Source organism: Pavona decussata, unplaced genomic scaffold (assembly GCF_977016875.1).
Source record: "Pavona decussata unplaced genomic scaffold, jaPavDecu1.1 SCAFFOLD_146, whole genome shotgun sequence".
Taxonomy (NCBI): Eukaryota; Metazoa; Cnidaria; class Anthozoa; order Scleractinia; family Agariciidae; genus Pavona; species Pavona decussata.
Genome location: NW_028145559.1, coordinates 516,545 through 533,881, shown reverse-complemented (window position 1 = coordinate 533,881; position 17,337 = coordinate 516,545). Strand labels below are relative to the sequence as shown.

At 40.0% G+C, this 17,337-nt stretch overlaps 1 protein-coding gene across 1 annotated transcript; it reads right to left on the bottom strand.

Moving 5' to 3' along the window:
* Positions 1–9,453: 9,453 nt before the first annotated feature.
* On the bottom strand, positions 9,454–10,926 carry LOC146466289 (uncharacterized). Its single transcript, XM_085127541.1, has one exon. It carries the CDS (start codon positions 10,924–10,926, stop codon positions 9,454–9,456), a length of 1,473 nt encoding a protein of 490 aa, XP_084983667.1.
* Positions 10,927–17,337: the final 6,411 nt, after the last annotated feature.

Below are 17,337 nucleotides of genomic sequence, written 5' to 3'. Positions count from 1 at the left end.
GGGAGGGAGAGATGAACTGGCCCCTAGACCATAATAAGTACATCCCTTTCGGCTAGCGCTCACATCCGACTGTCTCAAATTCAGCTTCATCTATATATAACATGATTAGCCGTCTTCCAAGTGGTACGTCTTGAGGTTTGGGCATGCGTACGTAGTGAACCTCATATAACGAATAGAGAAATATCTCGTTGTTTATTTCAACAAAATGATCAGGCAATGATCAAAAATATGAAAAGCTAGGGGGAAAAAACACACTTGTGATTAGTCTATAAAGTCACTTAACGACGAGGGAATCTTTTCATTATTTTAATTTTGTTTAATAAAAAAAAAAAAAAACGCTCAATGTATGTGATTGTTCATTCTACCCAAGCCTTGGCATCCGTACAGATCGACGTCGTAGTTCATTTTTTATCTCACTCAAAGAGTTAATTTGTTTAGAAAAGAACTTTGCCGGAAACTTTTACCATCACTTTATAGGGATTCACGCCCTGGCCTCAAAATTAGTTTTTTCAGGTCACACATGTCATAATAGTTAATGATCAACCAGCACGCTAAGTAAGAATTAGGGCTGTTGATTGCAAGAACGGCTGATATCTTACTAACGCACGGTTGGATAAGTATGAAACCAACTTAGATCTGTCTACTAAAGAATTTTTTAGGCCGTAAACTTCGAAAATTAAGCAGGTTTTTGACCTCCAAACATTGAGCGTGTTCTATAATGTCGTATGCACTGCGCTGTTCAAAGGGCGCTTTGAAATGAAATGCTCAAGCTAAGTTTTTTTTTGTAATGAAAGAAATATTCTTTTAACTAAAATGGCCCAAAATTTGATTTCTCTGAACTGAACAATTCAACTTCAAATGAGAAAAAACATCATTTTGACAACAACTCGTCATATAATTAGTTTTGACAAATGCGAGCATCTCGAGCGACGGGCTAGGCAAAATTTTCACGCAATTCTAGAAAGTAACTAAGACATTCGCGGAAAGTCTGATTGTGTTGATTAGCTAGGTAAACTTAACTTACGGTATTTAACTGAAAGGACGTTTTGACACAAAGAAGTGCGACAATAACAACACATCAAAACACAAGTTAATTAAGCGATGGTTCTTGAAACGAACAACTTCACAGCTAGATAATAACATCAGGCTAATACGAAAATATTTCGTTCTCCGGCTCTAAAGCAAACATGACAGTGAAAAGAAACAACATAATAAGAACTGGAGTAAACCAGTTCATTTAAGTCGATTGTGCATTTTAGGTGGCCCCGAATCCCTGAATAAAGTTCACTGAATCTAGTTAAACACAACAACACAGCTGAACAGCAGACCAAAAATATTGCCGGCAAAAACATGGCCTTAACTAAACACTTTGATTACTTAGCGATATGTGAAAGAGAAATACAAACTCTAACTGAATAAAACACGATTGTTCAAGACTTACTGAGACCTTTAAGTTGTTTCCCTGTCAGAAGAGAACTTTCTAGCGGCGCCGCTGTGGTTCGCCAGATTCGCTCCCCAGCAAAGTCAGCCGATACCGTTCTATAATGTCGTATGCACTGCGCTGTTCAAAGGGCGCTTTGAAATGAAATGCTCAAGGTAAGTTTTTTTTTGTAATGAAACAAATATTCTTTTAACTGAAATGGCCAAAAATTTGATTAAGCGATGGTTCTTGAAACGAACAATTTCATAGCTAGAATAATAACATCAGGCTAATACGAAAATATCTTGCTCTCCGGCTCTAAAGCAAACATGACAGTGAAAAGAAAGAACATAATAAGAACTGGAGTAAACCAGTTTATTTAAGTCGATTGTGCATTTTAGGTGGCCCCGAATCCCTGAATAAAGTTCACTGAATCTAGTTAAACACAACAACACAGCTGAACAGCAGACGAAAAAAATTGCCGGCAGAAACATGGCCTTAACTAAACACTTTGATTACTTAGCGATATGTGAAAGAGAAGTACAAACGCTAACTGAATAAAACACGATTGTTCAAGACTTACTGAGATCTTTAAGTTGTTTCCTGTCAGAAGAGAACTTTCTAGCGGCGCCGCTGTGGTTCGCCAGATTCGCTCCCCAGCAAAGTCAGCCGATACCGTTCCATCGGTCAATCGCTGCCACTGACGGCGCGCTGACTTCTCATCGCAAAGAAGGCCTGAAAGTCAATGTGATCATCCTGTTACTAAAATAATAATAGTAATAATAATAAACAAAATAATGGTGACATGTTGTCGCGGAAACGTCATGTTTTCACCCTTTAAGCCCTAATATCAAAGGACAAACTCTCCTGTCTTGTCCCTATATTTTTCTTATAAAAGCCGACTGGGTAGAAGTTATTAAAATATCAAGAGAATTCATCTTGGGTGATCGTATCCTTAATTCTCATGACCTCAGGGATTGAATAAACATTAATTTTACCAGGAGAAATTTGATGCTGATCACTGTTAGGGCTTAAAGGGTTAATCTCTCTACTTTTTATTGTGAAATAATACAACCGTCCTGGCACAAGCCTGACCCCATGCACCAAAGGTCTCTTATGCCAGCGGGGATGATCTTGCCACTCAGTCCGATAACTTGTCTGACGACAAGCCAGGGAGGGAGAGATGAACTGGCCCCTAGACCATAATAAGTACATCCCTTTCGGCTAGCGCTCACATCCGACTGTCTCAAATTCAGCTTCATCTATATATAACATGATTAGCCGTCTTCCAAGTGGTACGTCTTGAGGTTTGGGCATGCGTACGTAGTGAACCTCATATAACGAATAGAGAAATATCTCGTTGTTTATTTCAACAAAATGATCAGGCAATGATCAAAAATATGAAAAGCTAGGGGGAAAAAACACACTTGTGATTAGTCTATAAAGTCACTTAACGACGAGGGAATCTTTTCATTATTTTAATTTTGTTTAATAAAAAAAAAAAAAAACGCTCAATGTATGTGATTGTTCATTCTACCCAAGCCTTGGCATCCGTACAGATCGACGTCGTAGTTCATTTTTTATCTCACTCAAAGAGTTAATTTGTTTAGAAAAGAACTTTGCCGGAAACTTTTACCATCACTTTATAGGGATTCACGCCCTGGCCTCAAAATTAGTTTTTTCAGGTCACACATGTCATAATAGTTAATGATCAACCAGCACGCTAAGTAAGAATTAGGGCTGTTGATTGCAAGAACGGCTGATATCTTACTAACGCACGGTTGGATAAGTATGAAACCAACTTAGATCTGTCTACTAAAGAATTTTTTAGGCCGTAAACTTCGAAAATTAAGCAGGTTTTTGACCTCCAAACATTGAGCGTGTTCTATAATGTCGTATGCACTGCGCTGTTCAAAGGGCGCTTTGAAATGAAATGCTCAAGCTAAGTTTTTTTTTGTAATGAAAGAAATATTCTTTTAACTAAAATGGCCCAAAATTTGATTTCTCTGAACTGAACAATTCAACTTCAAATGAGAAAAAACATCATTTTGACAACAACTCGTCATATAATTAGTTTTGACAAATGCGAGCATCTCGAGCGACGGGCTAGGCAAAATTTTCACGCAATTCTAGAAAGTAACTAAGACATTCGCGGAAAGTCTGATTGTGTTGATTAGCTAGGTAAACTTAACTTACGGTATTTAACTGAAAGGACGTTTTGACACAAAGAAGTGCGACAATAACAACACATCAAAACACAAGTTAATTAAGCGATGGTTCTTGAAACGAACAACTTCACAGCTAGATAATAACATCAGGCTAATACGAAAATATTTCGTTCTCCGGCTCTAAAGCAAACATGACAGTGAAAAGAAACAACATAATAAGAACTGGAGTAAACCAGTTCATTTAAGTCGATTGTGCATTTTAGGTGGCCCCGAATCCCTGAATAAAGTTCACTGAATCTAGTTAAACACAACAACACAGCTGAACAGCAGACCAAAAATATTGCCGGCAAAAACATGGCCTTAACTAAACACTTTGATTACTTAGCGATATGTGAAAGAGAAATACAAACTCTAACTGAATAAAACACGATTGTTCAAGACTTACTGAGACCTTTAAGTTGTTTCCCTGTCAGAAGAGAACTTTCTAGCGGCGCCGCTGTGGTTCGCCAGATTCGCTCCCCAGCAAAGTCAGCCGATACCGTTCTATAATGTCGTATGCACTGCGCTGTTCAAAGGGCGCTTTGAAATGAAATGCTCAAGGTAAGTTTTTTTTTGTAATGAAACAAATATTCTTTTAACTGAAATGGCCAAAAATTTGATTAAGCGATGGTTCTTGAAACGAACAATTTCATAGCTAGAATAATAACATCAGGCTAATACGAAAATATCTTGCTCTCCGGCTCTAAAGCAAACATGACAGTGAAAAGAAAGAACATAATAAGAACTGGAGTAAACCAGTTTATTTAAGTCGATTGTGCATTTTAGGTGGCCCCGAATCCCTGAATAAAGTTCACTGAATCTAGTTAAACACAACAACACAGCTGAACAGCAGACGAAAAAAATTGCCGGCAGAAACATGGCCTTAACTAAACACTTTGATTACTTAGCGATATGTGAAAGAGAAGTACAAACGCTAACTGAATAAAACACGATTGTTCAAGACTTACTGAGATCTTTAAGTTGTTTCCTGTCAGAAGAGAACTTTCTAGCGGCGCCGCTGTGGTTCGCCAGATTCGCTCCCCAGCAAAGTCAGCCGATACCGTTCCATCGGTCAATCGCTGCCACTGACGGCGCGCTGACTTCTCATCGCAAAGAAGGCCTGAAAGTCAATGTGATCATCCTGTTACTAAAATAATAATAGTAATAATAATAAACAAAATAATGGTGACATGTTGTCGCGGAAACGTCATGTTTTCACCCTTTAAGCCCTAATATCAAAGGACAAACTCTCCTGTCTTGTCCCTATATTTTTCTTATAAAAGCCGACTGGGTAGAAGTTATTAAAATATCAAGAGAATTCATCTTGGGTGATCGTATCCTTAATTCTCATGACCTCAGGGATTGAATAAACATTAATTTTACCAGGAGAAATTTGATGCTGATCACTGTTAGGGCTTAAAGGGTTAATCTCTCTACTTTTTATTGTGAAATAATACAACCGTCCTGGCACAAGCCTGACCCCATGCACCAAAGGTCTCTTATGCCAGCGGGGATGATCTTGCCACTCAGTCCGATAACTTGTCTGACGACAAGCCAGGGAGGGAGAGATGAACTGGCCCCTAGACCATAATATTTTTTTTTTTTTTTGTGATAAAAGTTTATTTACACAGTGAGCCAAAGGGCCCACTGATAAAAAGATCAACTGTTACAAGCAACTACAAGTAAACTGAGAAAAAGAAAGCTAATCATTAATGACAATAATTATTACAAGTGTTACAATGCCTTCTAAACTTAAGCAAGCACTAAAACGAAGAAAGGGAAAAAAACGCGAAAAATATGCAAAATACAGATATACAGAAAAGCGCGAAAAATATGCAAAAAACAGTCATACAGCAAAAATGGCGCGAACAAAATACAAAACACAAAAAGAGCGGGAAAAATGCTAATGACTAAGCGAAAGCAGATTACGTAACTAAATTATAAAGCTAAATAACTACGAGAGGTAAATTACAAAATTATATCTCAAAAAAATTACAAAATTGAAATACTATATAGAAAAAAGTCAAAGATGAGAAATGCTATTTACAAGCAGAGAAAAAACAATATTGTTCACAACTACAAGTAAATTCAAAAACTACAACAAAACAACTAATTACAATACAAGCGAAAGAGGCCCCGGGAGACATGGCCACAGCCAAGCCTCTCCCGCCCTAAAAAACACATATATACACTATATACAATGGTCAAGACCCAGTACAACCAATGAAGGCGATGAGGTCAAGAATAAAGAAAAATAGAAATAAAACAGGAAACAGGAAACGACCCAGTACAACCAATTAAGGCGACCGGGTCGAAAAAAACAAAAATATAAATAAAATTAAAACAGAAAAGAAATCTTGTCACCCGTGCCAACTTTACAAAGAACATCATTAACTGACCAGAAATACCTCACATGATCAATAGGCTCACCGCGAATTCGAAGTTGAATATCCTTAATAATTGTGTCAACAATAGCACGCGGAGGAAGGTAAGAATTCCTAAAAGTCGCCGAATTACGAGCATGCCAAACATGAAACAAGATGGTAGCAACGAGATAACGAAATAAAGATAAAGAAGGAGAAGACTGTAAAGGAGAAAACGGAAAAAGTACAGAGGAAAAGGACAAGGAAAAAGGGGAACCCAAAAGGCGGGAAAGAAAGGGCGCGAAAAAATCCCACACCTTTGTAACCCGGGGGCAATCAACAAAACAATGTTGCATTGTCTCAACGCGAGAACATGAAGCACACCTGTCGGAGTCGATAACACCCCAACACTTTAGCGTATATCGAACCCGAACAGCACAGTGAATAATCAACCAAATGAGATCATTCTTTTTATTCTCAATAATCTTTAGTCGAGATTTACGCCACACCGAAGCCCACCGGTTGATGGGGCGACCGACAACGGATCCCCAAAAACCAGCTGCAGAAGACCTAGGCGCGGCATCGGGAAAAACAACCAAAAGTAAATAAAGATTCTTACACGAAAAAACGTCGGGCAATGCACCATGTTTATCAAAGATTTGCTGGAAAAGAGAAATACAAGACCGATAAAAGTGAGAAGGTGTAGAAGAAACAGGAACAAGATTAGAAAGAAAACTAAATCGCGTGTCAAGTTTTTGCAGACGATTCCCGAGAAAATAACGAGCAAGAAAATGCCACTTTTGACTGCCAAAATCATCACGTAAACTAGAAAAATTAGACAAACGAAGAGCAGCACATTTGGCTCGAAAATCGACAACGTTGAGGCCGCCGCCACGAAGCGGCGCGCAACAACGCTGACGACTAACATTTTCCGTTTTCCCTGGCCACACAAAAGACCAGACAATTTTATCATATGAATCAACAACCCACTGTGGGGGAATGATGATCTTGGCAGTGTGCCAAAAGCGGCTAGCGCCCAAGGCATTGATGATCATTGCACGACCTAAAAATGAGAGCTCTCTCTGTTTCCAAAGATTAACCACATTTTGTAACTTATCCAGCTTAGATTTCCAATTGTCAGACTCGACAGAAACAAGACCATTCGAAAAATAAACCCCCAAAATTTTCATTTTAAACACCCAAGTGAGACCGAAGGGGGAGGCACCATTAGTTCGCCACCTACCAAGCCACATAGCCTCGGACTTGGTAGTGTTGAGCTTGGCACCTGACCCCTTCTCGTAGACATTAACAACACGCAAGAGATGACAGAGAGAACGCTCACTTTTCACAAAATTCGTGGCATCATCTGCGTACTGGGAAACTTTAAATTGAAGGCCCCCGGCTCCAGGGAGCTGGAAACCTTCAATTTGTTTACATCTCCGAATCTGAGTTGACAAAACTTCCGAAACCAATACGTAAAGGAGGGGGGACAGGGGACAACCCTGACGAACACCCCTCCCGAGAAAAACAGGCATAGAAAGATTCCCATTACAAATTATGCGAGAAAAGACATCATTGTAGAAAAGAGCAACCCAATTACAAAAAGAAGGACCGAAACCGAATTTAGCTAAAGTTCTCATTAAAAATTCATGATCGACGCGATCAAAAGCTTTTTCCTGATCGAGAGTGACAAGAATACCGGGTTCGTCAGTTTTGTCAATCATGTCCAAAGTATCACGAATTAATTGCAGATTCGAAAATATACTACGACCCACTACGCCACACGTCTGATCCCGGTGAACGATGGAATTCATTACCGGTTTCAGACGTTCAGTAATCGCTTTTGAAGCCAGTTTGTAATCCGTATTCAAAAGCGATATGGGGCGCCAATTTTTCGGCAATCGTCTATCGTCCTTCTTGTACAGCAAGCGCAAGAGACTCTCGCGCTGGCTATACGTAAGAACACCCAGGCGATATCTCTCGTTCAGAACCAGAACGAGAAAATCACCCAGGTCATCCCAAAAAGACAAATAGAACTCGGTGGGCAAGCCGTCAGAGCCAGGCGATTTGCCGGTCTGAAGGCTCTTCAAAGCGGAGAAAAGCTCGTCTTTAGTAAATAAGCCCTCACAACTAGCACGCTCAATATCATTCAAAGAAAATTCCAAACTATCGATCAAATCGGTTTGGATCTGCATATCAATAGAGTTATCTTTGGCATACAGATCACGATAAAAATTCACAAAAACCCGCTCAATATCAGCCTGGGAAGTTTTTTCGCTACCATCAGTATCAACAACAGAATCAAACGAGTTTTTCTCCGCACGCTGTTGTTCGAGGCGAAAGAAATAGCGCGTGGGCTTTTCTCCCTCCTCGATCCACTTGGCACGCGATCGAATTTTAGCGCCCTCCGCCTCACGAGAAATAATAGACGAAAGAGCGCTTTCAACATCTCGCAATTCGGAAACGACAGAATTATCACCAGCATGGAAAGCATTTTTAGCACGAATTAAACGCTTAGTTAAAAAATTCCGCTCACGATTTAAAGACTGACGCTTACGTGTGCAGTAATTAATGCAAGTGGAACGAATGACAAGTTTCAGATCATCCCACCAAGCCCCCAGAGACTCAAAGTCGGCAATAACACTCTTTTGGCGATCAACAACAGAAGAAATTTCACGCTTAAACTCAGGATCAGCCAAAAGAGTGGTATTTAATCTCCAAACACCATCTCGCTTATTTGAAAAGCCGTCAAAAGAAAAATCGAGAACTACAAAATCGTGGTCGGAAAAAACACACGGTAAAACCTTGTTTGAACGGACAAATTTAAACAATGAACGAGACACCAAAAAACGATCAATACGAGTAGCTAGCGAGTAATCAGAATTAGACCAAGTAAAAGAAACACCGCGCGGATTCAATTTGCGCCAAACATCGATTAAACAAAAATCGGACAAAAAGGCACTAAGGCACTTTTTGTCCGGCAGCAAAGTATTAGCAGAATAACGATCTAATTTGTTATCAATACAATTAAAGTCACCAGCAATAACGCGAGAATCATTAGAAATAAAATAATCATGTAAACACTCAAAAAAGGTTTTACGCTCAGAGACAGTGTTTGGAGCATAGATGTTAACAACATTAAGACTAATAGGCCCTAGTAGCACCAATGCACTTAAAACTCGCCCGTTAGAATCAAACAAAAAACGAGAGATATGGCCCGAAAATTTGGGAGAGACAAATAAAGCTACTCCAGCAGATTTGCCTCTCCCAAAGGACCAGAAACATTGTCCAGGCCAAGAATGCGAAATTTCATCCGCAACACGTTTAGTAGACACATGCGTTTCTTGCAGTAAAAATAAATCATAATCTAGGCGCTCAAGTTCGCGCAAAACAGTGAATCGCTTAGCAGGGGTGCCAAGACCCCTAACATTTAAAGATAAAACTTTTAACGACATTGGTGCTGCTAGCGCCTAGAATGCCGCCTAGGCCTAACCTTTATAAAATCGTAATCGGACTCATCTTCCTCTGAAGTTTCATGGTCGCGATGATGATGGTGGTGGCGCCGGCTAGAGCGATCGCGCTCACCCTCGCGGGAGTAATCGCGGTCGCGGTGGCGATCACGATCCCGTTCACGATCACGCGTACGCTCACGTTCACGGTCCCGATCACGCCCCGCGCCGCGCTCCCGCGAGTGATCACGTTCACGCTCCGCCTTCTCATTAGAAACATGTTTCTTCTTGTTCTCGGATGGAGGTGGCTCACTGGCAGCTTTCTTAATAGGTTTCCTCGGAGGCTGCTTGACAGAGTCCTTAGACTTCGAATCACTGGTTTGCTGTTGCTTCGCAGAAGGCTGAGCAGAGCCAGACCCCGCCGCCCTGGCAGCCTTAATGGCCTCTGCTTGCTCCGGAGAGCGAGCGACCACATTAGCATACGAGGGCGACGCGGCCGGCTGCGACATGATCTCCGGTTCATCTTCCAACAAAGGCTGACCAGGTTGAGTAACCACGTTGGCGCTGAACAATAGAAAGGGACAGGCTGAGATGCTATGTTCCTGGGAAAGGCAAATCGAGCAAAGGCGTGGTGATGTGCAATCTTCCTGGCGATGCCCCGGCGCCTCACAATTAAAACACCTCACAGACGAACATTTCGCTGCAACATGGCCAGTATCGCCGCAACGGCGACACATCTTAGGCTGGCTTGGATACCAAATACGTAGCAGTTCACCGGCAACGAAAATGGTCGGGGGTATTGCGAGATTTAGCCGCATTCTTGCAGTACGCACCCCGTTGTAAATGTTGTCGGCAACCATATCACGCCTAAACGAGAAAACCTTGCCATAATGCGAAAGACGACCTATTAGGGCAGTGTCCGGTAACTCAGTCGGAGCTTCATAGATTTTAATGATTTGAATCCGGTTCTCACAGTCACCGAGAAAAACCGTGCAGCCAGATATCTTGACCGAAGGTACGCCAAGAGCGGCGTTTTTCGCGTCCGGAGATCTAAAACTGACGACCCACGTGTTGTTGGATGCGCGTCGCTGGATTGATAAAATTTCGTCGACATCAATGCCGGCCGCGTCGAACCCATTGATGATATCCTGGCTGGAACAAACCGTGTCCACAGAGAAAACGACGGACAACTCTTTGCGAAGCCTTATCCGATCAGTCTCCTTAAAATTCCACGTAAATTTTGGGGCAGATTCATATCTTGCCCCACTATTGAATAAATCACTAAGAACCTTCGGCACGCTCGGTTGTTTCTCATGAATTTCAGGTGTTGACTCGTGCGGCACGTCACAATCACCCCACTCCAAAGGTGACGGAGAAAACAATGTGGGCGTTTCAGTTGGCTCATCAGGCATCTCTCCAGGGGATTCCTCATCAACAGCTTTACGAGAACTATTTCCATCGGCCGCTTTGTTCTTTTTGTTTGCCATGCTGACGCGGCAACAAAACACAAATCGGAGCCAATCGTATCTAAGCCAAAAGGCCCGAGAAAAAATGAGACCCCTTTCGGCTAGCGGTCACATCCGACTGTCTCAAATTCAGCTTCATCTATATATAACATGATTAGCCGTCTTCCAAGTGGTACGTCTTGAGGTTTGGGCATGCGTACGTAGTGAACCTCATATAACGAATAGAGAAATATCTCGTTGTTTATTTCAACAAAATGATCAGGCAATGATCAAAAATATGAAAAGCTAGGGGGAAAAAACACACTTGTGATTAGTCTATAAAGTCACTTAACGACGAGGGAATCTTTTCATTATTTTAATTTTGTTTAATAAAAAAAAAAAAAACGCTCAATGTATGTGATTGTTCATTCTACCCAAGCCTTGGCATCCGTACAGATCGACGTCGTAGTTCATTTTTTATCTCACTCAAAGAGTTAATTTGTTTAGAAAAGAACTTTGCCGGAAACTTTTACCATCACTTTATAGGGATTCACGCCCTGGCCTCAAAATTAGTTTTTTCAGGTCACACATGTCATAATAGTTAATGATCAACCAGCACGCTAAGTAAGAATTAGGGCTGTTGATTGCAAGAACGGCTGATATCTTACTAACGCACGGTTGGATAAGTATGAAACCAACTTAGATCTGTCTACTAAAGAATTTTTTAGGCCGTAAACTTCGAAAATTAAGCAGGTTTTTGACCTCCAAACATTGAGCGTGTTCTATAATGTCGTATGCACTGCGCTGTTCAAAGGGCGCTTTGAAATGAAATGCTCAAGCTAAGTTTTTTTTTGTAATGAAAGAAATATTCTTTTAACTAAAATGGCCCAAAATTTGATTTCTCTGAACTGAACAATTCAACTTCAAATGAGAAAAAACATCATTTTGACAACAACTCGTCATATAATTAGTTTTGACAAATGCGAGCATCTCGAGCGACGGGCTAGGCAAAATTTTCACGCAATTCTAGAAAGTAACTAAGACATTCGCGGAAAGTCTGATTGTGTTGATTAGCTAGGTAAACTTAACTTACGGTATTTAACTGAAAGGACGTTTTGACACAAAGAAGTGCGACAATAACAACACATCAAAACACAAGTTAATTAAGCGATGGTTCTTGAAACGAACAACTTCACAGCTAGATAATAACATCAGGCTAATACGAAAATATTTCGTTCTCCGGCTCTAAAGCAAACATGACAGTGAAAAGAAACAACATAATAAGAACTGGAGTAAACCAGTTCATTTAAGTCGATTGTGCATTTTAGGTGGCCCCGAATCCCTGAATAAAGTTCACTGAATCTAGTTAAACACAACAACACAGCTGAACAGCAGACCAAAAATATTGCCGGCAAAAACATGGCCTTAACTAAACACTTTGATTACTTAGCGATATGTGAAAGAGAAATACAAACTCTAACTGAATAAAACACGATTGTTCAAGACTTACTGAGACCTTTAAGTTGTTTCCCTGTCAGAAGAGAACTTTCTAGCGGCGCCGCTGTGGTTCGCCAGATTCGCTCCCCAGCAAAGTCAGCCGATACCGTTCTATAATGTCGTATGCACTGCGCTGTTCAAAGGGCGCTTTGAAATGAAATGCTCAAGGTAAGTTTTTTTTTGTAATGAAACAAATATTCTTTTAACTGAAATGGCCAAAAATTTGATTAAGCGATGGTTCTTGAAACGAACAATTTCATAGCTAGAATAATAACATCAGGCTAATACGAAAATATCTTGCTCTCCGGCTCTAAAGCAAACATGACAGTGAAAAGAAAGAACATAATAAGAACTGGAGTAAACCAGTTTATTTAAGTCGATTGTGCATTTTAGGTGGCCCCGAATCCCTGAATAAAGTTCACTGAATCTAGTTAAACACAACAACACAGCTGAACAGCAGACGAAAAAAATTGCCGGCAGAAACATGGCCTTAACTAAACACTTTGATTACTTAGCGATATGTGAAAGAGAAGTACAAACGCTAACTGAATAAAACACGATTGTTCAAGACTTACTGAGATCTTTAAGTTGTTTCCTGTCAGAAGAGAACTTTCTAGCGGCGCCGCTGTGGTTCGCCAGATTCGCTCCCCAGCAAAGTCAGCCGATACCGTTCCATCGGTCAATCGCTGCCACTGACGGCGCGCTGACTTCTCATCGCAAAGAAGGCCTGAAAGTCAATGTGATCATCCTGTTACTAAAATAATAATAGTAATAATAATAAACAAAATAATGGTGACATGTTGTCGCGGAAACGTCATGTTTTCACCCTTTAAGCCCTAATATCAAAGGACAAACTCTCCTGTCTTGTCCCTATATTTTTCTTATAAAAGCCGACTGGGTAGAAGTTATTAAAATATCAAGAGAATTCATCTTGGGTGATCGTATCCTTAATTCTCATGACCTCAGGGATTGAATAAACATTAATTTTACCAGGAGAAATTTGATGCTGATCACTGTTAGGGCTTAAAGGGTTAATCTCTCTACTTTTTATTGTGAAATAATACAACCGTCCTGGCACAAGCCTGACCCCATGCACCAAAGGTCTCTTATGCCAGCGGGGATGATCTTGCCACTCAGTCCGATAACTTGTCTGACGACAAGCCAGGGAGGGAGAGATGAACTGGCCCCTAGACCATAATAAGTACATCCCTTTCGGCTAGCGCTCACATCCGACTGTCTCAAATTCAGCTTCATCTATATATAACATGATTAGCCGTCTTCCAAGTGGTACGTCTTGAGGTTTGGGCATGCGTACGTAGTGAACCTCATATAACGAATAGAGAAATATCTCGTTGTTTATTTCAACAAAATGATCAGGCAATGATCAAAAATATGAAAAGCTAGGGGGAAAAAACACACTTGTGATTAGTCTATAAAGTCACTTAACGACGAGGGAATCTTTTCATTATTTTAATTTTGTTTAATAAAAAAAAAAAAAAACGCTCAATGTATGTGATTGTTCATTCTACCCAAGCCTTGGCATCCGTACAGATCGACGTCGTAGTTCATTTTTTATCTCACTCAAAGAGTTAATTTGTTTAGAAAAGAACTTTGCCGGAAACTTTTACCATCACTTTATAGGGATTCACGCCCTGGCCTCAAAATTAGTTTTTTCAGGTCACACATGTCATAATAGTTAATGATCAACCAGCACGCTAAGTAAGAATTAGGGCTGTTGATTGCAAGAACGGCTGATATCTTACTAACGCACGGTTGGATAAGTATGAAACCAACTTAGATCTGTCTACTAAAGAATTTTTTAGGCCGTAAACTTCGAAAATTAAGCAGGTTTTTGACCTCCAAACATTGAGCGTGTTCTATAATGTCGTATGCACTGCGCTGTTCAAAGGGCGCTTTGAAATGAAATGCTCAAGCTAAGTTTTTTTTTGTAATGAAAGAAATATTCTTTTAACTAAAATGGCCCAAAATTTGATTTCTCTGAACTGAACAATTCAACTTCAAATGAGAAAAAACATCATTTTGACAACAACTCGTCATATAATTAGTTTTGACAAATGCGAGCATCTCGAGCGACGGGCTAGGCAAAATTTTCACGCAATTCTAGAAAGTAACTAAGACATTCGCGGAAAGTCTGATTGTGTTGATTAGCTAGGTAAACTTAACTTACGGTATTTAACTGAAAGGACGTTTTGACACAAAGAAGTGCGACAATAACAACACATCAAAACACAAGTTAATTAAGCGATGGTTCTTGAAACGAACAACTTCACAGCTAGATAATAACTTCAGGCTAATACGAAAATATTTCGTTCTCCGGCTCTAAAGCAAACATGACAGTGAAAAGAAACAACATAATAAGAACTGGAGTAAACCAGTTCATTTAAGTCGATTGTGCATTTTAGGTGGCCCCGAATCCCTGAATAAAGTTCACTGAATCTAGTTAAACACAACAACACAGCTGAACAGCAGACCAAAAATATTGCCGGCAAAAACATGGCCTTAACTAAACACTTTGATTACTTAGCGATATGTGAAAGAGAAATACAAACTCTAACTGAATAAAACACGATTGTTCAAGACTTACTGAGACCTTTAAGTTGTTTCCCTGTCAGAAGAGAACTTTCTAGCGGCGCCGCTGTGGTTCGCCAGATTCGCTCCCCAGCAAAGTCAGCCGATACCGTTCTATAATGTCGTATGCACTGCGCTGTTCAAAGGGCGCTTTGAAATGAAATGCTCAAGGTAAGTTTTTTTTTGTAATGAAACAAATATTCTTTTAACTGAAATGGCCAAAAATTTGATTAAGCGATGGTTCTTGAAACGAACAATTTCATAGCTAGAATAATAACATCAGGCTAATACGAAAATATCTTGCTCTCCGGCTCTAAAGCAAACATGACAGTGAAAAGAAAGAACATAATAAGAACTGGAGTAAACCAGTTTATTTAAGTCGATTGTGCATTTTAGGTGGCCCCGAATCCCTGAATAAAGTTCACTGAATCTAGTTAAACACAACAACACAGCTGAACAGCAGACGAAAAAAATTGCCGGCAGAAACATGGCCTTAACTAAACACTTTGATTACTTAGCGATATGTGAAAGAGAAGTACAAACGCTAACTGAATAAAACACGATTGTTCAAGACTTACTGAGATCTTTAAGTTGTTTCCTGTCAGAAGAGAACTTTCTAGCGGCGCCGCTGTGGTTCGCCAGATTCGCTCCCCAGCAAAGTCAGCCGATACCGTTCCATCGGTCAATCGCTGCCACTGACGGCGCGCTGACTTCTCATCGCAAAGAAGGCCTGAAAGTCAATGTGATCATCCTGTTACTAAAATAATAATAGTAATAATAATAAACAAAATAATGGTGACATGTTGTCGCGGAAACGTCATGTTTTCACCCTTTAAGCCCTAATATCAAAGGACAAACTCTCCTGTCTTGTCCCTATATTTTTCTTATAAAAGCCGACTGGGTAGAAGTTATTAAAATATCAAGAGAATTCATCTTGGGTGATCGTATCCTTAATTCTCATGACCTCAGGGATTGAATAAACATTAATTTTACCAGGAGAAATTTGATGCTGATCACTGTTAGGGCTTAAAGGGTTAATCTCTCTACTTTTTATTGTGAAATAATACAACCGTCCTGGCACAAGCCTGACCCCATGCACCAAAGGTCTCTTATGCCAGCGGGGATGATCTTGCCACTCAGTCCGATAAACTTGTCTGACGACAAGCCAGGGAGGGAGAGATGAACTGGCCCCTAGACCATAATAAGTACATCCCTTTCGGCTAGCGCTCACATCCGACTGTCTCAAATTCAGCTTCATCTATATATAACATGATTAGCCGTCTTCCAAGTGGTACGTCTTGAGGTTTGGGCATGCGTACGTAGTGAACCTCATATAACGAATAGAGAAATATCTCGTTGTTTATTTCAACAAAATGATCAGGCAATGATCAAAAATATGAAAAGCTAGGGGGAAAAAACACACTTGTGATTAGTCTATAAAGTCACTTAACGACGAGGGAATCTTTTCATTATTTTAATTTTGTTTAATAAAAAAAAAAAAAAAACGCTCAATGTATGTGATTGTTCATTCTACCCAAGCCTTGGCATCCGTACAGATCGACGTCGTAGTTCATTTTTTATCTCACTCAAAGAGTTAATTTGTTTAGAAAAGAACTTTGCCGGAAACTTTTACCATCACTTTATAGGGATTCACGCCCTGGCCTCAAAATTAGTTTTTTCAGGTCACACATGTCATAATAGTTAATGATCAACCAGCACGCTAAGTAAGAATTAGGGCTGTTGATTGCAAGAACGGCTGATATCTTACTAACGCACGGTTGGATAAGTATGAAACCAACTTAGATCTGTCTACTAAAGAATTTTTTAGGCCGTAAACTTCGAAAATTAAGCAGGTTTTTGACCTCCAAACATTGAGCGTGTTCTATAATGTCGTATGCACTGCGCTGTTCAAAGGGCGCTTTGAAATGAAATGCTCAAGCTAAGTTTTTTTTTGTAATGAAAGAAATATTCTTTTAACTAAAATGGCCCAAAATTTGATTTCTCTGAACTGAACAATTCAACTTCAAATGAGAAAAAACATCATTTTGACAACAACTCGTCATATAATTAGTTTTGACAAATGCGAGCATCTCGAGCGACGGGCTAGGCAAAATTTTCACGCAATTCTAGAAAGTAACTAAGACATTCGCGGAAAGTCTGATTGTGTTGATTAGCTAGGTAAACTTAACTTACGGTATTTAACTGAAAGGACGTTTTGACACAAAGAAGTGCGACAATAACAACACATCAAAACACAAGTTAATTAAGCGATGGTTCTTGAAACGAACAACTTCACAGCTAGATAATAACTTCAGGCTAATACGAAAATATTTCGTTCTCCGGCTCTAAAGCAAACATGACAGTGAA

Coding starts and splice junctions, on each gene's coding strand:
- LOC146466289 (XM_085127541.1), bottom strand. CDS start 10,926: ATGGCAAACAAAAAGAACAAAGCGGCCGATGGAAATAGTTCTCGTAAA.